Below are 20,028 nucleotides of genomic sequence, written 5' to 3' on the forward strand. Positions count from 1 at the left end.
TTGCCTTCGGGTTGCCTTCGGGTTTCCTTCGGGTTGCCGCCTTCGGTTTGCCTTCGGGTGGCCTTTGCGTTGCCTTCGGGCTGCCTCCGGGTCGCCTTCGGGTTGCCTTCGGGTTGCCTTCGGGTTGCCTTCGGGTTGCCTTCGGGTGGCCTTTGCGTTGCCTTCGGGCTGCCTCCGGGTCGCCTTCGGGTTGCCTTCGGGTTGCCTTCGGGTTGCCTTCGGGTGGCCTTTGCGTTGCCTTCGGGCTGCCTCCGGGTTGCCTCCGGGTCGCCTTCGGGTCGCCTTAGGGTCGCCTTCGGGTCGCCAAAAGAAAAGGAATGAAGCTGGTGGACCAATTTTAAGGGCGGTTCTGTGACAAGAACAATGAGCCCTCTGTTCCGTGCGCGAGGGCCGCCGGGGCCGCCAGGGGATGAGGTTCGCGGGCCCATCGTGAATGGGGCGTCCTCGGCCCCGCTGTGGCGCTACACTGCAGACTGCTTCCGAGGGTGGCTTTCGTCGCTCTGCCTGTCCCGCACAGGACGCCCCATGAGAGCGAGAGAGACAGAGCGACGGCAACGACAATCAGTGTGCCTGCACTGTGTGGCTGCACTGCGCGGGCCGTGGCGCCGTGGCGTGGCGGCTCAGGCGGAGTTGGATGCGTCTGTCTTGTGCACCCGCAGCAGCGCAGCAACGCCCAGCAAGGTGTCGAACTCGGGCAGGCGGTGTCCTCCATGCTCCCTGTCTGTGTGTGTGTAAGTCTGTGACTGACAATCGTCCTCGTTAGCCAGGGGGATGGGGTGGCCGCCGGCCCCCTCCGCATCTCCGTGGGGGCGTCCGATCCGCCGGGGCGTCGACTGGGCCGAGACGAGGACGGGGCGACGGGGCGACGGGGCCCCCATGCTGCACCTCGGATGCACACCGCCAAACGGAATGCAGCATGGCCTTGATTGCCTCCTGCCCGAGTCCGCGTGCGTGTGTTTGGCTGGGAGCGTGAGTGAGAGAGAGAGAGAGAGAGAGAGAGGGAGAGAGAGAGAGAGAGAGAGAGAGAGAGAGAGAGAGAGAGAGAGAGAGAGAGAGAGAGAGAGAGAGAGAGAGAGAGAGAGAGAGAGAGAGAATGAACGGTGGGGTGTTCCTCGACGCACCCTGATTGAACAGGACGGGCTCGCTGCGGGCGCGCCCGCCACCGGGCTGCACTAGTAGTTGTTGTTATTGTTGTTGCTGCCGCTGTTCTTGTTGTTGTTGTCGCTGCACCGTGGAGCGTGTCATCCCAGCCTCGTAATGCATATCATAGACCGCGCGCCGTTTCCCCAAATTGCCCCGCCATCGAGGAAAATGGCGTGCTGGTTGGAAATTGTTTCGGGACTACTCAGCCAGGTTCACTCGGCGCCGCCGCCGTGCACGTATACCGCGCACTCACACTCGCCGGTACGCCGTGAGCGCGCGCGCGCGTGTGTTTGTGTGTTTGTGCGGGTGGCGGGAAGTTTTGCTCTCTGTTACGATTGGCGCGTGCAGGCGTGCTGTTGGAGCTGGAGCCGGCCGTGCCGCACTAGGTCGTCGTCGTGGTGGTGGCGGCGGCGCACCACCGCCGTGGTGGGCGTCGTGCGTCTCCAACGCTAGTACAGTGTGTCGTCGTCGTTTCCGGCGTTTGTCTCGCCCCGTTCCGCCACGGGTTTCAGCAGCCCGCGTGTTCGATCAGACGTGTTTTTGTTTCTGCATGCTTGTGTGTGTGCGTGTGTGTGTGTGCGTGCGTTCGTTCGTGCCGGCGATGTCGTTTTGAGAAGACGGCGCCGTGCGCTGCGACGACGCGGCCGCTCACAGTGGCGTCGCGGCGTGGCGCGGCGTGGCATTGGGAGGCATAACTATAAAGCACAATAATAAGCACTGGTTGCCACACGGACTGGCCTTGGCTTGCCTCGGCTTGCCTTGGCTAGGCCCGCGACGCCGCGACGCCCGCGCAGACGGACGGACGGGCAGACAGGCAGACGGACGGAACGGACGGACGGACGGACGGACGGACAGACAGACAGACAGACAGACGGGCAGACTGACAGACAGACAGACGGACGGAGCGACTCGGCGAGCGAGCGCGTCCTCCTCTCTAGCTCACTTTGGCCGAATAATAGTAATAAGATAATAATGCCGTGCAAATGACTGTGCTACACAGCGGGATTGCGGCATTGCGGCGCAGCGCGCGTCTTTCGAACCCGAAAAACATGTGCCGTGCCGCCGTGCCTGCGGCCTGCACGTGTGGGGCCGCGGGACGCGGAGGACGACTCGTTGGGGGCACGGCAACGCACGGCAACGCACGGCAAAAAGAGGGAAGAGAGGAGAGCCGCCTTGTCCTTGGTCAGGGTCGCGGCGTCGCGGCCGCGGGTTCGAGTCCCGGCCCCGCGATTCGTTTCGTAGGCGCCCTTGGCGTCATCGGCGTACTTATGGTCCTCGGCTTCCTATCGGCGTCCTTGACGTCCTTGGTGCCCTTGGCGTCCTCGGCCCTTGGCGTCCACGGCCCTTGGCGTCCTCGGCCCTTGGCGTCCTCGGCCCTTGGCGTCCTCGGCCCTTGGCGTCCTCGGCCCTTGGCGTCCACGGCCCGTGGCGTCCACGGCGTCCTCTACTTCCTCGACGTCGTCGGCGTCCTGGGCCTCGGGTAGAGAGAGGCGGGCAGCCTTGTCTGCTGCACTGCAGGGGCGTCGCGGAGGTTTTCCGGTTTTGCCTCTCTGCTTGGCGGTGCTCGCGGTGCTGCGCGGCGCCCCTCCAAGCCAAGCCAACCCTTGCCGCGCTGCCGGGGCTAATCCAGCCTGAGTGTGCAGTGACGCAGTGACAAGGGGCTAATGACTATTGGGGGAGCGAAAGAGAAAGAACATGAAGAAAGCCGAGGGTGGTTGCTGCGCCGCGCCGCCGCGCCGCACTGACAATGCATCGCGCCGCGGCTTTGAGGCGCGCTGACGGCGAGCCCGACCGAGCCCGACGGTCTGGCAGTGTCCTGACGACGTCCTGGCGGTGTTCTAACGGTGTGCTGATTGTGTCCTGACGGTGTTATGACGGCGACCTGACGGCGACCTGACGGTGTCCTGACGGCGTCCTGACGGCATCCTGGCTGCGTCACCTGACGGCGTCCTGACGACGTCCTGACGACGTCCTGGCGGCACCCTGGCAGCGTCCTGGCTTCCTGACGGTGTCTCTGGATGCAGGCGGGCCAGGCGGGCCGGCAGGGCCTGGCACGGCCGAGGCGAACGCAACGAGCAACAAGCGGCCCCTTGTTTGCCGCGCGCCTCGCGCCAAGCCTCGCGCCAAGCCTCGCGCCTCGCCGTGCATGTCTCCAAAGTAAAGAGTGACGACTGCGAGGCGGCGCGGCGCAGGGCGACGCGGTGCTGTTGGAAATAGACATAATTGAGCAATCAGCTGAGCGGAGTCATGTCGTCGAGGCGGTGCAGGCGGAGCGCGGAGCAGCGCGTCGCTTTTGTCTTTCTCCGGTGTCGCGGCCGACGCGCCGACGACGCCGCGGCCTGCCTCTAGGCTCGGCCGGGCCGCCCTTGGGGCCGCCTACGCCACTGCGGATTATGGCCGCTGCTCCAGTGGCGCGTCGCCGCGTCGCTACGCCACTGCCGCGCGGTACCACGCGGTACTACTGTGCGGCTGCCCTGAAACAAAGGGCTGCTGTGTGTTGCCGAGCTCAGCCCCGGCGCACACAGCCTAAGCCGGGGGGAGGGGGCGGCGGGGGCGGCCGTTCTCTTTCTCGTTCAGCAATTGCAAGTCCTTGCTGTGCTCCGCCCCGCCGGCCCCGCCCCGCTCGCCGCCAAATTTTCAAGATTATACGTCTCCCCCTCGGCCGCGCCACCGCCACCACGCCCCGCCCCGCCCATTTCTATAAGCTCAAAGTTACACGGCGTGGAGGCCGCGGCGGGGGGGGGGGGCGGTGGCGCGGGGCGGGGCGCGGTGGGGCGGGGCGGGATGGGGCGCGCACCGCTGCAGCAGGCAGAGGAGAGCGTCGTCGAGGAGCACTTGTTGCCCCCGGAATAAAATCGAGAGAGGGCACGGCGTCGGCAACGGTGTGGTGGTCGGCGCGGACGCCGCGGGGCGGAGCGGCGGAGCGCGTCGAGTTGAAGGAGTTGAAGCCTGTTTTCCAGGGTCGGCGTCTGGCGGCGCGGCGGCCGCGCTGTGGGCGGGAAGGGTTCTTTCGTTTGCCTGTCGGCTTGGACTGGATCCCCTCCACAGTGTATTTACTCTCGCCATCAATTGATAGTGGGGGCGGGGGCGGCATGGGGGCGGGCCTAGTTTGTCTTTCCCTGTGGGACTGCCGCCGGCGTCCAGGCTTTACTGCCCTTCCCCGTCCCGCGGGCCCCTGCCGGCGGCTGCGTGTGCAGCGACGACCTGGGCCGGCGATACGGGCTCGCGCCGTGTGCGGCGGACATGACGGCTGGCGCCCGGCGTGCGAGGGCGTGGCGGCGCGTGGCGGCGTGGCGTGGCGGGGCGTGGCGGGCGTGGCGGGGCGTGGCGGGCGTGGCGGGGCGTGGCGGGCGTGCGGGCGTGGCGTGGCGGGGCGTGGCGGGGCGGGCGGGGCGGGGCGTGGCGGGGCGGGCGGGGCGTGGCGGGGCGTGGCGGGGCGTGGCGGGGCGTGGCGGGCGTGGCGGGGCGTGGCGGGGCATGGTTGGCCGGCGTCGTCGTCCGCCACTCGTCCCGGACGCCGTCCGCTTGGCGGCGCGCGTTTTCCCCTCGGCGTAAGTCCGGTCGCTGGCGGTGGCCGTGCAGGCCGTGCAGGCCGTGCAGCAGGCCGTGCCGTTTGCAATGCTGATGTCGCTCCGCGCTCCGCTCGGCGCGCCGCGCGGCCCTTGATGCCCCGATCCGCGATAGTGCATTGCATTGCTCGGTTATTAATGTGGAGGCACTTCCTCACAATGCATCGCCGCATCGCGGCACGACGGCGCCGTGCATCGAGCAGTGTGGTGGCAGCATGACACTCGTCTTGTGAAACATGTGTTATTGTCAGGCGCCTGCTTGCTGCCCCGCCGCGCCCCGCCCCGCCGCAGACGGTGGCAGCGCGGGCAAGACAATTAGAATTTGGTATTTATTATTCATATCTTTTGTTCGTCATCGCATTGTATCCCCGTGATTGAGCCAGGCGAGCGCCAAGTCTTTTTTTGTGTCTTGTTGTTGTTGTTGTTTGGTTTCCATTCTAAAGCCCCGACCGTCCGTGTGTTGCAGGCCAAGCTGTTGGAGTCCTCGTCGCATGCCTGGCTGGGCGCGTCCACGTCGTCGTTAGCCGGTGAGTTTGAGTGGGCCTTCAGCTTCAGCCTCCAGCGGATGGAGCCTTTACCGGCAGGGCGTGTGCACGTGCGCCGCCTCGGCCCCGGAAAAGCGTTGACCCTTTCCTGGAAAAGTGTCCACTTTTTTCGTGAGGAATGTTCACTCTTTTCCGGAAAAGCGTCCACTCTTTACCCGGTCCGGTGCGGCTGCACGGAGAGTCTTTTCTTTGTCGGCGAGACAAGCAATGTCTCCGCCAGTTCAGTATTTGATTCCGGGTTCAAAGTTTGCGATGGTGGGACGACGCGGAGCCGCAGTCGGTGTCCGTGGCGGTCCTCGGTTCGCGCCCCGGCCCCGCTCGGCCTTCCCCGCGCCGCGGCACGCTTTCCCGCCATTTTGGCCGCTGTAAAAAAGGGCGCGAAACCGGCGGCCGCGGGGAGGGCGAAGGGCCCGGGGCGCGGCGCCGCGGCGACACCGACTCTGGCGCGCCCTTTTGTGAAGACGAGTTGACTGGAGGACGAGGGTCCGGCGTGGACCCAGCGCCGCCGCCATCCCTACGGGGGCCTCGCTGGCTCCACGCCGGACGACCGGCCGGCCGGACGCATTACGCCGATTGGCCGATTGGCGGGCCCTGATTGGATAGAGAATGTGTCACTAATAATTTTATGCGCCGCAGTGCGGCTCGGCACGGCCAGGCCGTGTGTCCACTGTTCCGCTCCCCGGTTGACAGGCATGCCCATTGGCAAGCTCGCATATCGGGCAGCTCGGGCGGGAAGGGAAATGGCTATCATAATTATCCTCATCTTTCCTTTCCCCCCCTTGCATTGATGTTTTTGTTTTGCCGGCGGAGCCCCAGTGGCGGTAGGGGAGCCGGGCCGTGCCAATCGTGTTCCACCGCTGTGTTTTTGCCCCCAGGACTTTGCTGGTCGTCTTCGTCTTTGGTCGCGACTGTGCCCGTTGAGAGGGAGCGTGCTTTTGGACAGTTTTGACTGACGGGAAGGCTATCGATGGCCTAAGCAAACGAAGGTACTTGACGTCTGCCCTCCGATCGGTCAGGACTGCCTGGCCCTGGCCCTGGCTGGCCTCGCCGCAATCCTGCCCCGTCGGTTCAATCCAGACTCACGTACACTGTACGCATGCAGGTGGCGCACTTTGAACGCTTTCACGTCCTCGGCTGCACACTGGCCAAAAACTAACCTGTTTTGGTCGAACCGCTACCCCTTTCGCACGTGAAACAAGGTTTTCGGATGAAGTTTCTTACCGACATCAATTCGGAATATGACCCGAAACGGGTACGAGTCCACCTTAAAACTTTGTTTCACTACGAAGACGGCTAGAGGTTTGCCCAAATCAAGTTATTTTTCTGTTGGTGCACACTGTTGGGAAATTCTCCATTCTTTCTTATTTTTTTCTGTCAACGTCTCTCATTTTTGGTTTGCTCTTTGATATATGTTTCAAGTTATGAATAATTTTCACGAAGTTTCTACTTACAGTAGTTATAGAAATGTTGTACTCATTCGAAAAATAAGTGTGAATGTCAGATTTGTCCGACGGTGTTGCGCTGCCCTCGCGCGGTCTTGCCGACTTGTCGCGAGGCGGGGACATTGGATGATTGAAGTGCTGGCACCTGGTGCTCGAACCTCACGCTCTGTGACGTTCCCTCTGACTGAATCCAGCCTTCTTGAATTGCATCTCTGTCGCGCACGCTTGCACTCGCACTCCGCCGCCGCGCGCACGCCCGAGCACGCTCGCACGCTCGCGTTCGGCGACGTTCTAGTTAGTTGTTGGCGTGCGTCCTGCAAAAGCACGCGCCCCTCTGCACAGTGGGCCAGAAGGCCGGTGGAGGCGGACAAAACTCTAGACGCGTTTTGAGCTCCAGAGTCGCTGGACAGTTCTCGAACCAAGCGTGTGACCCCATGAATGGATTCCTCGTGTGCAGAGCAATCCATAGGTGGGGTCACTCGTTCGGTTCGAGTCCTGTTCAGCGATTCTGGAGCTCAAAACGCGTCCAGAATTTTGGCCGCCTCCACCGGTCTTCTGGCCCACTGTGCTCTGTTCCGCGCGCCACTGGTCGGTCCAAAGAGGAAATTGGCCGGGCATCAGTGGCAGTGTCTGCGTGCTTCGTACAGCCCGTACCAAGAGCACTCGCTTGTATTGCTTGTACCTGTTTGGCTTGCAGGAGCGATGCACCGCCGCCGTAGTCCGCAGTCTGTCACTAACCCCGCCTCTCACTTCCAGTGTGCCAGCCCCCGGCCCTCGCCTTGAGTTTCTCTGTGTGGCCTTCGCAAACCACTTATTAGTTTTTATTTAACGCCTCTTCTTTTCTTTTGCATCCCCCGCAGCTTTGAACGCCCCCTGTGAAAACTTTGCCCGCAGTGTTTCCGAGTCCACAGCGCCGCGTCTCTTTGCATGCCGGACGCCGCATCGGTCGCTCGTGCATCATAGCGATCCCAACTCCAATTAATCAACCGATCACGCGGGAAAATGAAGCGAAAGCCGCACTTTTTTCTAACTGATTACATTGGCTCTGTTTTTCTGTCGGTGACGCTGTGGTCGTGGTGTCTGAGGTGCGGGCCGTTCCTTTGCAGAGTCCGAGCCGTCGGCGTCGTTGGCGGTGCCCGCCGTGTCCTCGGTGCCCGTGGTGCCCGTCGCGGCCCTGGCGGCCGTCGGCCAGGGGTCGCCGTCGTCGGGCAGGGGTCGCGGCCGCGTCCACGGCCCCCTCGGCGGGCCCAACATGGCGTGGAAGGCGCTGCAGGTCTCCAAGAGCATGAACTCCAAGTGGACGCAGCAGGACTTGCTGTTCGCCATCGAGCTGGTGCGCCAGGGCATGCCCATCAAGCCCGCCGCCGAGAAGTGCAACATCCCGGTCATGACGCTGTGGCGGCGCACGCGCGCCCTGGGCGTGTTCAGCAGCAGGGCGGCCTCCGGGTACCGCCCGGAGCAGCTGGAGCACCGCGAGCACCGCGACCCGGAGCCGGCCGAGCCGCAGGCCCTGCCGCTGCCGGTGGCCCCGCCTTTGGCCCTGCCGCTGCCGGCGCCGCTGCCGGTGGCGGAAGACGCACCCCCCGCGCCACCAGCGCCGCCAGCGTCGGACAGGCAGACGGAGGAGCGCTAGACCTCGGCGTCGTGGCCGCGTCGGAGTCCGCGCGGGAAAATAAGTGTCGCTTGTCGGCGTCCCTTCCTTTCCGGTGTCCTTTCTGGTCTCGTTTTTCTCGTTTCGTTTGCGTCCGAGTCGGCATCGTTGTGTCTGTTGTGGTCCCCGCTGCACTGGGGGCACTCTCTTTGTACTTTGTTCGCCAAGACTGCCGCTTCGTCCTGTTTCCCCCCGCGATTGTCGTTTCGTATGTGCTCTAACAATCCGTTGTTTGCAGACCGCTGTGCCATACTGTATTTGGCTGCTTTTCCTGCTTTCTGTGCCCTGGATGCTGGATGCGTGCGCCGGGCGTGGCCCTAGAGGGCGTGGCCGCGGGGGGACACGTCGACTAGACTGTCCCACGAAAAATTCGATGTTTGAAAATGCAACCTCTCACCCCGGACTTAAGTTCCTTATGTAAAAAAAGGACTCCATGATTTTTTTCAGAATTTTTGAACAGAATTTAGAGGTCGCGCATCGGCAAAAACACGTTTTTTGCCATTTTTCTCGATTTTTTAAGTATGCCCTACCACCATACCACACCCAGCCCCACCCCCTCTCCTTAGTTGGACTTCTAGTGACCCCGTGACGTCGTTCTGTAGGACACCCGACCCTCCTGAGCCCATCTAGACCCTCAAATGAGCACCCAAAACGATAAAAATAAGTCGAAAATTTCATAAAAAGCTGCAAAAGTTGTGCAAATGTTGTGTTTTTTGATAATCTGACATCACAGAACGATAGAGCGTGAAAAATTACGTAGGGGTGAAGACAAGTGAGCACGCCACACGGTCAGTTTCGGTTACATAAGCGCGAGCGAAATAGAACGCCCCCACGAATTTATACATTTCCTGCTCAAAACTTGAAGTGTGGGCTTTTATTCCTTTTGTGGGATGTCAAGAATCATCTGATGATTGTTTTATATGAAATTTGTCGAAATAAAAGCTCTGCATGTAATAAAAGTACAAATATATGGTGCGGGTCGCTGGTGGCGCCTCCTGTCATTAGTCACGGAAACTAAGGGAGTATGGGGCGATTTGTAACAGGGGCGATTCGTAACAAATGCGTTTATTAATTTAAGTGGAGGGAGCAGAGGAAAATCTGAGTATGGCCCCTCTTTCGCTTCAAGTAGAGGGTCCTTGAACAATCGAAGCGGATGTGATCGGTGCTCAGGTATGGTTTTGGAGGGCGTCTGAAATATAGGGTACACCGAAAACAGGCAAATCTTTTATTTTGAGTTCAAAGAAGTTTCTGTCTGAGGCTCCCCAGGTATGAATCACCATCGAAGTACCGTTGGGGCCTCGAAGCTTGACCCCTTTGCAATGTAACCACGTGGCATAAGTTGCTTTTACTTTGTCCAGTGATAGTTAGGGACGTATTTCTCGCGTAGCCGGCATTTGGGGTGATTCGTAACAGACCCGTATAAAAACAAGAATTGAAGTAGTTTTTGCAATAAAATGCTTGAATTTTTTCTCGAATCATCTGCTGCCTAATTCCAATACATTTACACAGCTCAAAATGCATTTCAAAGCGAGTTATTCTATTCTTTCCTCCAAAATTGAAAAAAATGAGGTTAGGGTTGACATAGCCGGTCAGTTAATGCTGAGGCGGTCAACGGCAGCTTGTAATGCAGATTTTACGGCGTCTGCAGGACATCCGAAGAACAACTGCTGGAGGAGATAACATTCCCGACGATGTTTCATTTAATGTTTAGGATGTTATGAAAAGCCCCAAGGCTGTTACAAATCACCCCATGCTGGGGCGATTCGTAACAGCATGCAAGGGTTTGGAAAGCGTCTTAGATTTCAAAGATTACGGACTCCAGATTGATCCCATGGAGCTGCACAGTCTAGATGAAGGGCCAGACTGCTCAACTGGCACAAGTTTGACACCGATATGCAGAATGTTCTTAATTTTGTATAGAGGATTCCAAAATCTGTTACAAATCGCCCCATACTCCCTTACATCGCCGCCTTTTCGCGCGCTTTGCCGCGCACACGAAACGAACCGCCCAGCGAGCGTTGTTTTGAATCGTCGTTTGTGTTTTGGGATTTATTGTGTGGAATGATGGCGTCCCGACAGAAGAAGAGGGTGCAGGCTCACCTACCTTTGAGCTAAGGAGACAGTCATTCATAGACCAGCTAGACTCTCTGTTTGACGTAGCTCATCATGAAGCTACAAGCCAGCACCGACAAGCCAGAGCAACCTCTTCTTCCGTCGGGACGCCATCATTCCACACAATAAATCGGAGGCGTTCTATTTCGCTCGCGCTTATGTAACCGAAACTGACCGTGTGGCGTGCTCACTTGTCTTCACCCCTACGTAATTTTTCACGCTCTATCGTTCTGTGATGTCAGATTATCAAAAAACACAACATTTGCACAACTTTTGCAGCTTTTTATGAAATTTTCGACTTATTTTTATCGTTTTGGGTGCTCATTTGAGGGTCTAGATGGGCTCAGGAGGGTCGGGTGTCCTACAGAACGACGTCACGGGGTCACTAGAAGTCCAACTAAGGAGAGGGGGTGGGGCTGGGTGTGGTATGGTGGTAGGGCATACTTAAAAAATCGAGAAAAATGGCAAAAAACGTGTTTTTGCCGATGCGCGACCTCTAAATTCTGTTCAAAAATTCTGAAAAAAATCATGGAGTCCTTTTTTTACATAAGGAACTTAAGTCCGGGGTGAGAGGTTGCATTTTCAAACATCGAATTTTTCGTGGGACAGTCTAACGTCGACACGTGTCGCTCGTGTCTGCTCCGATCGGTGCGACTGTCGGTGCTGGCGCACAGTGGGCCAGAAGACCAGTGGAGGCGGACAAAACTCCAGACGCGTTGTGAGCTCCAGAGTCGCTAAGCAGGCCTCGAACCGTATGCGTGACCCCACCGATGGATTCCTCGTTCGGAGAGCAATCCATTGATGGGGTCACACGTTCGGTTCGAGTCCCATTTAGCGACTCTGGAGCTCAAAACGCGTCTGGAGTTTTGGCCGCCTCCACCGGTCTTCTGGCCCACTGTGTGGCGGTGCTGGCACGCCGTGGCGGTCGGAGCGGCCGCGTGCGTCCGTGTGCCGCGTCCGTGTGTGTCTGTGTGTGTGCGACTGTGGGCCCCGCAGCCCCGCCCGGTGTGCACATCGCTTGTTTGCTTTTTGAGTTGACACTTTTGTGTGCTGTTTGTAGTGTTGCCAGAACCGGTAGCTAGAGCCTTTTGTTTGTTGTGTTTATTAGAGGCCCACAATCTGGTGAAGCTGAAAGCGCCCGTGTGGACGCAGGCGCAGCTCAAGGAGGCGATCCAGGCGGTGGTCACGCAGAAGATGCGCTTCACGCAGGCCTCGACCAAGTACGGCATCCCGAAGGGGACGCTGTACGATAACATTCTGGGCAAGTCCAAGCGCATGATGGTGCTGGACGAGGCCGGCCTCACGTCGGACGAGGAGAACGCCGTGCTAGAGTTCTGTTGCGAGATCTCCATCTCGCCGTTCAACCGGCGCACCAAAAAGAGCCTCCACGCGATCCTCAATTTCGTGGAGAAGCTCCGGCGGGCGCGCGACCCGGACTTTGAGTTCCAGGGGCTCTCGGGGTTCCGCTGGTGGTGGGCCTTTTGCAAAAAGCACAGCATAGTGTCGCTGTACTTTGACTGCAGTGACTGAGAGACGCTCGCATTCCCGTTACAACAAGCATTCCACTCTCTCCAGTCCAGAGTTACCTGACCCCGCCCCAATGCATTGCCACTGCCGCGAAGAGTATTACTTGCTGTGGCGCCTAGACATACCTTTGGCTGTGTTGAAACCCCCCTTGCCTCTCTTGATGTCCTCTCAGGAATTTTGTTTTACCACTAGCATGTGCCTTTGTGTAGTTGTAGTAGTAGTGAGTGTGCGCGTGTTCGTGTGATATGATTTGGCATGTATGGCTATTTTTCACTGGATGTCATTAGAGAAATAGTTGTTGTTGACGATTTCTGACTGATTATAACAAATTTTGTGTAACTGTTTTTATTCATAAGGTTTTGTTAAAAGACTACTTATTTTCAGAAATGTGTTTTTCATTTTTAGGAAAAATTCTATTGTAAATGGACTTAAAATATATGTACTAAGACGTGCGCTCGCATCGCAAGGCTAGGCCTTTGACTTTTACAGGCTTGTTTTCAAAGCCATTCATTTGTGTGCCATTTTGTGTTATGTTTCATGAATTTTTACATTTTTTAAATCAGTCTGGTGTCTATCATGTACCTTATTTAGTCTTCTGGCCCAAGCCTTGCGTCGCCGACGCTTATGTTGTTCTTTAGATAAAAATTTTAAAAGTGAATGCATTTATGTTTGTTAAAAATGGATGTGTTAATACTCTTGGAATTTATTTATTGTTCTTGGGAATTATGGAATCGGCCGTTGCATATCGAGTTTATTCGCAAGCTATATTTTAATGTGTCGTTTTACAAGTCGTATAACGTGTTAAGTGAAATTCGGTCTAATACATATTGTGCCGGCCTCAATAATTGTTTGCTCACTTAGTTAACATATTGCATAATTTTATTGAATTATTGTTGTTTTGTCTTTAAAAGAGTACAACTACCAAGTCTATGTAACATAGTGTAGGTGGGCCTTCGAGGTGACCTCACAGGGTGCGCCCTAGTTGTAAGTGTGTGAGTGCCTGTGTTTGTTGGAGATCGTGCCATTTGGGACAAAGTGCCAGGTTTTGTGCCATACATTGGGCGATGGGTCCGCGTGGGCAAGTTGGAGGTGCGGCGACAACACTTTTAGTGTTGAGTCTGGGTTTTCGATACAGAATGCGGGTCATTTTGTTCCTGGACTCAGACTTTGTCACCTGCCTTTAGCTTTGTACATATTCATATTCCATCTTTTATTTTCAACTTGGAAACAGGATGCATTTTGTAACTGTCACTTTCTTGTGGAATATTTTTAAAAGAAAAATTAGGAGTATTTGCAGTGCTGATACTTCTTGGAGCGGCTCTCTACGCGCTAACACTTGCTCCACCGGAGCCCATCGCCGTCCTTGTTCCTCGATCTCTGAGTAATCCTGCGGGTACAAAACGTAGAGTCAAACCGTGTCACAGGTGGAGTGAAAGTGCGAGAATGTGAGTGAGTGTGTGTATGTGTGTGTGTCTGTAAACCTGAGGTGCGTGGCGCCTGTCGCTAGCAAGACTGATGTCGGTTGATTTTTATTTTTACTAGAAAAGTTAAAAGTCTCTCTGGCGGGCTGGCGCCTACATTCCGTGGCTTGATTGTGATGACAAAGACTTATCACGCCCACCGAGGCACTGCCATATTTTCCAAGACGCACTATTGTGCGTTAGCATACGGTCGCAATCGAGTCCAAAACCATGTCGTTTTTAATATAATTTTTGTAACTTTGGTAGTTTCCATGCATGACTTTTCTGCAAGAGGGAACTGGATGAAAGCTGTGAGTCAGTACTGTGAGGCAATTTGTACTTCTTTCTTGTTTTAGAAATATTTTTTGTTATTGTTTAAATGGAGGATTAGAAGGCTGATCAGTCACTAGTCGGATCCGCATTTTCTTAACATGCCATATGTTGCCATATTTGGACATGTTTTGTCCTCAGTCCTAGACGCCTGATAGAACAAGTAAGGATAAGATACGGACTGTTAGTTTTCTTAGCTGCTCTGTCCTGTTTGCTTTTCGTCTCTCACAAATCAAAAGACGTCAAAATACTGTGAGATAAATCTTCAGTTTTCCTTTCTGTGTTCTTTTTATTGCCGGTAACATATCACATGGGTCAATCATAAGTTTCTTTTTTATTACCTTTAATGTGCCATGCAACAACGAAAAATTTGTTTCGATGCTAAACTTTATAGTGTTTATTACACAGTAATTAATGTGTATGCCATGATCACAAGACAGTCTTTTTATTTAATTTTTACCTTTTTGAAATATTTATTTGTATTGAGTCAAATTGTGTGTGGAAGTCAGGAAAGAAAAATGACTCTGTTGTGCAATGTTTCACAATCATTAAGATTATTAAATTATAATCGGTGAGCATAAAATGAACTGGCGATGTGACAGCCGACGGTTGGCGTGTGAATACCTCGAAACTGTTGATTAACACGCTAACATTTGATATTACCATGACACGTATTGCATACATTGTGCTGTTCTTTATGTATTAAATGACATTGGAGAGTCATGGTTGTGATTAGTTCTTATGCTGTCCCCTTCTCCTTTGTACATCCTGAAAAACGGCTTCGCCTTGCATATTCAAGTAGCATTGTGACGAAATTGTATCCGTACACGAATAAAAGAAACTTCGTTATGTGGAAATCACATGTTGTGTGATCAGTTGCACCAATTGATAAAGGATTTTGGTGTCCTTCTCCACCGTTTATCTGACTGGTGTGTTTGTAACTAGTACATGGTATGTATAAGTCAGAATGTCAGAGCCGTGTGTCGAAACCTTCGCAATTAGAATTACGTTTTATGATTTATTCGTGCGTGGAGAATTTGCAAACTGCACTTTTAAGTACACTGTGCGTTCGTGTGTTCAGCTTTAACTATCGAACTGGCAAAATTTCCCCTTCCAAAAATCAAAATGTCAGCTGCTAAGGTTGACTTTTTCTCCCTTAAACAAGCCAGTGACTTAACCCTGCAGTGAAAAGAAAAACGACTGATTTACAAACTTTTGCCGCCAGGGCCACTGTACTAATAGCAACATTGTTGGGGCTTTCTTTTCCAGCAGATAGCTACCAGTACCAGCTGCAGCACATGTGGCAGAAGTGCTGGAACACGAACCAGACGATGGCGCACAACCTCCGCTTCCGCGAGCGCGGCCCGCTCAAGTCGTGGCGCCCCGAGACCATGGCCGAGGCCATCTTCAGCGTGCTCCGGGAGGGGCTGTCGCTGTCCCAGGCGGCGCGCAAGTACGACATCCCCTACCCGACGTTCGTGCTGTACGCCAACCGCGTGCACAACATGCTGGGGCCCTCGGTGGACGGCGGCGCAGGTACGTTGATCGCGTGGGTGTGGCGGGGCACACAGTGGGCCAGAAGCCCGGCGCAAATAGCTCGACGCGTTTTGAGCTCCGGAGTCTCTAAACAGGATGCGAACACTCGAACCGAACGTGTGACTGTGACCCCGACCCCACCAATGAATTCCTCCTTCGGAGAGCAATCCGTTGGTGAGGTCACACGTTCGGTCCGAGTCCCATTTAGAGACTCCGGAGCTCAAACTACGTCCGGGATTTTGACCACCTCCACTGCTCTCACGGCCTGTGGAGGTTGTCGTCATACCCCCCAAGTAGAGGGTAGCTGCTGCGGGCGGGACACTGCCTCCATTTGAGGTTTGCAGTCGGAGTCCTTCGCTTGCTGTAGCTGCTTACTCGAACGCTAGAGGTCTGCTGAGGCCTAACAGCGCTGATGATGATGATGATGACCGGTCTTCTCGCCCACTGTGGGGCGGCAGGGCGGCGGCGAGGCCGGCGGTCGGGCCGGGCCGGGCGCCTGCAGCGCGCGCATCGGCCACACGCAGCGCAGGCGTGCGTCCGCGCCTGCAGCCCATTGCCATTACCATTACGGGCTAGACCACACATGATCGTATGCCATTTCGGGCCCGACACATCCGCAGCCATTGCTGCTCCTCAGCAGGCTCATTCCGAGCGGCGCTTCCGGCGCTCTGTCTCTCTCGCACTCGTGGGGCGCCACTTTGAGGAGCGAGAGTGACTGAGCGACGGGCACTGTCTGGAATGAGCCTACTGACCCGACTTGTTTGTTGCAGCCGACCTGAGACCCAAGGGCCGCGGCCGGCCGCAACGCATCCTCCTCGGCATCTGGCCCGAGGACCACATCCACGGCGTCATCAGGGCCGTGGTCTTCAGGGACCCCCAGCACCTCAAGCCGGCTCAGGACGACGCGCACTACTCCCGGCTGGCGGTCGGCAAGGTGGGCGCGCAGCGTGCACAGCGTGTGCAGCGACAACCACTCGGTGTCCTGCCTTTGTCTTGTCTCTGCGAATCAAGGACTAATGACCGACTTGGCGTTGCAGGGACAGGTGCAGAGCTACAACATGAACGCCAGCATGAACTCGAGTATGAACTCGGGCATGAACGGACCGGACCACGGGCACAACGTGACCCCCAACGCCGCCACCATGGCCGCCATGGCGCAGGGGCTGCGGCAGCAGATGTGCAACATGGTGGTGGCGGCGGCGCAGCAGCAGCAGCAACAAGCGCAGCAACAGCAGCAGCAGCAACAACAGGCGCAGCAACAACAGCAGCAGCACGCCCACGCCCTCCAGCAGCAGCAACAGCACCACCTGCAGCAGCAGCAACTGCCGCTGCAGCACCTGAGCAGCCTGGAGGCGATGGGCGCGCTCAGCCTGGTGACGCACTGCGGGCCCTTGCAGCGCCCCAACGGGCCGACGGGCTCCTCCTCCTCGGCGCAGTCCGGCCAGGCGCCGGCCGGCTCCACGCTCAACTGCGCCATGGGGCTGTCCAGCCCGCTGGGGCTGCGCCGCTCGCACAGCCCCGCCGTGGCCCCCGGCCTGCCGCCCGGCATCAGCGTCACGGGGCTGGGCCTCGGCCAGGGCATGGGCCAGGGCCTGGGCCAGGACATGCTGCGCTCGCTCAGCCCGCTGGAGCAGGTCCTGGGCGGCCGCAACGCCCTGTCCGTCCTGGGGCTGCCCGGCATGGCGGCCAACGCGTCGCACGCGTCGCGCGCCTCCACCATCACCTCGCCGCCCGGGCACCAGGGCCAGCAGCACCAGCAGCACCAGCAGCAGGGCCTCCAGGACATGCGCGCGCCCAGCCCCATGCCCAGCCCCATGGCCAGCCCCAGGGACAGGCGGCCGGACGTGGGCGACGCGCATGCCGGCCTCGGCCACGGCGGCGGCCTCGGAGGCCTCGGCGGCCTGGGTGGCGACGACGTGGAGCGTGGCTGTGATCGAGAGCGAGGCCGCGACCGCGGCCGGGACAGGGAGCGCGACAGGAGAAAGCTGGACGAGCAGCGCGACCGCCTGCTCAAGCACGCCAGGGAAGACGAGGTGGACGACGCGGACCAGGAGGAGGACGACCTGCGCATCGCCAGGGACTTCCTCAACTCGGCCAACAACAACGACCTCATGGCCAACAACAACAATAACAACAATCGCAGCAGCGCCATGGACATGGACCTGATCAAGGCCGGCACGCACGCCCACGAGTCGCTGTTCCAGGACGACATGGACGACCTGGCCGCCAGCCCCGGCGGCCTCGGCCAGCACCAGCAGCACGCCCAGCAAGGCCTCGGCGTGGACCTGCTCAACGACGCGGCAGACGGCGTGGTGGTCAAGTGCGAGCCGCTGGGCCTCATGGCAAGCCGACCACATTCCCACACGTAGCTGTAGCCCTTAGCCCCTAGCCCCTAGCTGTAGGCTCTAGCCCTAGGCTCTAGCCCTAGCCGTAAACTCGGATCGTATGTGATAGGTTTTCTTATTTCCTCATCAAAGTTGGGTGAGAAAAAAAGGCGGAAAGCAGGGAGCTTTCGGGTAACTGACATTCTTTGTGGGTCCAGCCAGAGAGTTTTGTTGTGAGGCGTTACTTAATTGCAGTGGATTTGATCCAGTGGTGCATCCTCTCTGGAGTATCTGAATCTCATTAGTTAGCAACACACCTATATGAGCTTAAGGGTTTCCAGATCAGCTTTGTGCTGTGCCATACGTTCCTCTATATCGTGTTCATGTGATTCTGTGCCCTTAGCAGGCTGGCTCATTTATGCTTTTAAAGGGACCCTTTCTCTTTCCTTAAGCCAAGTCCTAAACAGCGTACTATCAGATGGTTCGCTTGTTTCAACTTAAAATAAATCGTATTCCATGTTTTGGATGTGATGAAATGTTTCTTACTCTAACATCCATGTACCGTCATTTGATTTTCCAGTTTGCCATTTCTTGCCTTTTGTTATTTGTTAATTATTTGATATTTTGACATGATTCATTTATTATTGTTGATTGTTTCATCCACTTTGTTTATAAGTCGTTAGTGTAAGAAATCTAATTAAATTGTTTGCAAGTCTTATGAAAAGAATCACGTCTATCAGATTTTTATGTCGTGCTGTTAGCTGTTTGTTTGTTCTAAGTTGTTCTATCAATAGCCCAGTCAGCAACAGTACAATGGAAGACTATTTGCCTCCCAATTTTCACCTCTCTTATCACCAATCACTCCATTACATTTTTATAAGTCCTTATTCCATTTTGTCTCATCTAGGCCCATGAAATAGTCACCATGATTTAATTTATTGATCCTGTGATCGAAGAATTCAATTCAAAGGAAGATACATTTTTCACTTCATTGTAAAGTATGTATTACAGCACAGCCGCCAAGAGTTATTAACATTATACAGTAGTTGATTACACTTGTAGCTCAGCCATCAGTAAATATGCTTTGAAATACTCAACCATAAACGGTCTAATACTCCAGTCAATAGAAATCTTTTCTAGACATGTGCCAAGTTGAAGTAGGATATACACAAGCTTAACAGTTTTCATTGCTATTCTATTTCATAGAAAGACAGACGCATTTTGCCTTTCAACAGGAGCTTTCAACTTGTCTTAAAACATGTGTTTACGTGTGGTTCTCAAGTTTTGGCCATATTTTATTTTCTAGAGATTTTGGCTTTATCTAATTTAGCCTTTGTTTGCAAATAAATTTGTTGTCTGTCGTTTGAAAACAAAAAAAAAAGGAAACTGACATAAATCGGCCTCTCCCCCAGTTTTCTTCAAATTACGTTTAAGTTTTAAAACAACCCAAAGTTTACATTACTTAAGGTGGAATCAAATTTTATTGTGAGTCTATCATTCAGATTTATATTTGTCTGAATGTGTGGCTGCATGTCATTGTGCCTTTCAAGTGCTGTCTCGCAGTGCTCTTGATTAAGGATTTATAATTAATTATTGCTTATTGCATTTATGTTCAGTGTGTAGTATATCCAATGTACCAAAATTCTGCCTTAGAAAAGCTATTGTCTTTACAGGTGTGACTTTTTTTTTGTAACTGAGAGGCAGATTATATTTTAAATAAATTTTGTTTCCACTGAAATATTGGTATAGCTAAGATGCTTACTAAAATGAAACTGATTTGGAAATACTGCACACTGACCTCTCTATCTAAGAGGCTGTGAAATTTTATACTTTATTTCCCATACCAAAACTAATGTTTAGAGATAAAATCCTGTTCGTCCCTTGCCAATGTCTAGACTTGTGTCTCTAAGAAAAAGACAAAATTACATTCATCTATATTTTAACTGTAAATATTGATATAGCATATGTTTATTAGTTGAATTGTAACATTGTTTTACCTTCTTTTGTTTATTTGAAAAGAACTGATACAAGGATGTTAAGCCAAAGGCAAATCATTTTATTATTGATGTATATATTTTAAATTATCATTGTGGTTCCACACTCTTAAAAGCCTTTTGTTCACCCTTAGCAGCTCATTTTGTTTTCATTTGTGCCAGCTGAAATGTGTTTCTTTGATGTTATCTGCAACACCCCTCTCAGTGAAATAATCTCTTTCAGTGAATGCAAGATATCAGAATCTTTTGTACAGGAGCTGATTTTCAGGCAATTCAATGTATAATTTGCGACCATTACCTGTTTGCAGTATTGCTCGCTGTCTCATTATGAGGCACAGAGTGTTTCTCAGATGTTGAACAATGAGGTCATGTGTGACTATAGCTACGATTCATAA

At 54.8% G+C, this 20,028-nt stretch overlaps 2 protein-coding genes across 2 annotated transcripts in view; both read left to right on the plus strand.

Annotated features, from left to right (window-relative positions):
- Positions 1-20,028, plus strand: part of LOC117653024 (protein bric-a-brac 1-like) — a 117,792-nt gene extending 97,764 nt beyond the window's left edge. Inside the window, exons 8-15 of the mRNA XM_034398362.1 lie at positions 5,179-5,239; positions 15,049-15,315; positions 16,086-16,249; positions 16,353-17,050; positions 17,282-17,537; positions 19,256-19,312; positions 19,768-19,881; positions 19,942-20,028. Of these exons, the coding sequence (XP_034254253.1) occupies positions 5,179-5,239; positions 15,049-15,315; positions 16,086-16,249; positions 16,353-17,050; positions 17,282-17,537; positions 19,256-19,312; positions 19,768-19,881; positions 19,942-20,028 (1,704 nt within the window). The remainder of the gene's footprint in view (positions 1-5,178; positions 5,240-15,048; positions 15,316-16,085; positions 16,250-16,352; positions 17,051-17,281; positions 17,538-19,255; positions 19,313-19,767; positions 19,882-19,941) is intronic.
- Positions 5,811-14,639, plus strand: LOC117653903. Its single transcript, XM_034399911.1, has 2 exons — positions 5,811-6,243; positions 11,571-14,639. The coding sequence occupies exon 2, from the start codon at positions 11,657-11,659 to the stop codon at positions 11,990-11,992; it is 336 nt and encodes a 111-aa protein (XP_034255802.1). The 5' UTR covers positions 5,811-6,243; positions 11,571-11,656; the 3' UTR covers positions 11,993-14,639.

This window comes from Thrips palmi, unplaced genomic scaffold (genome assembly GCF_012932325.1).
Source record: "Thrips palmi isolate BJ-2018 unplaced genomic scaffold, TpBJ-2018v1 HiC_scaffold_8, whole genome shotgun sequence".
NCBI classification, from domain to species: Eukaryota; Metazoa; Arthropoda; class Insecta; order Thysanoptera; family Thripidae; genus Thrips; species Thrips palmi.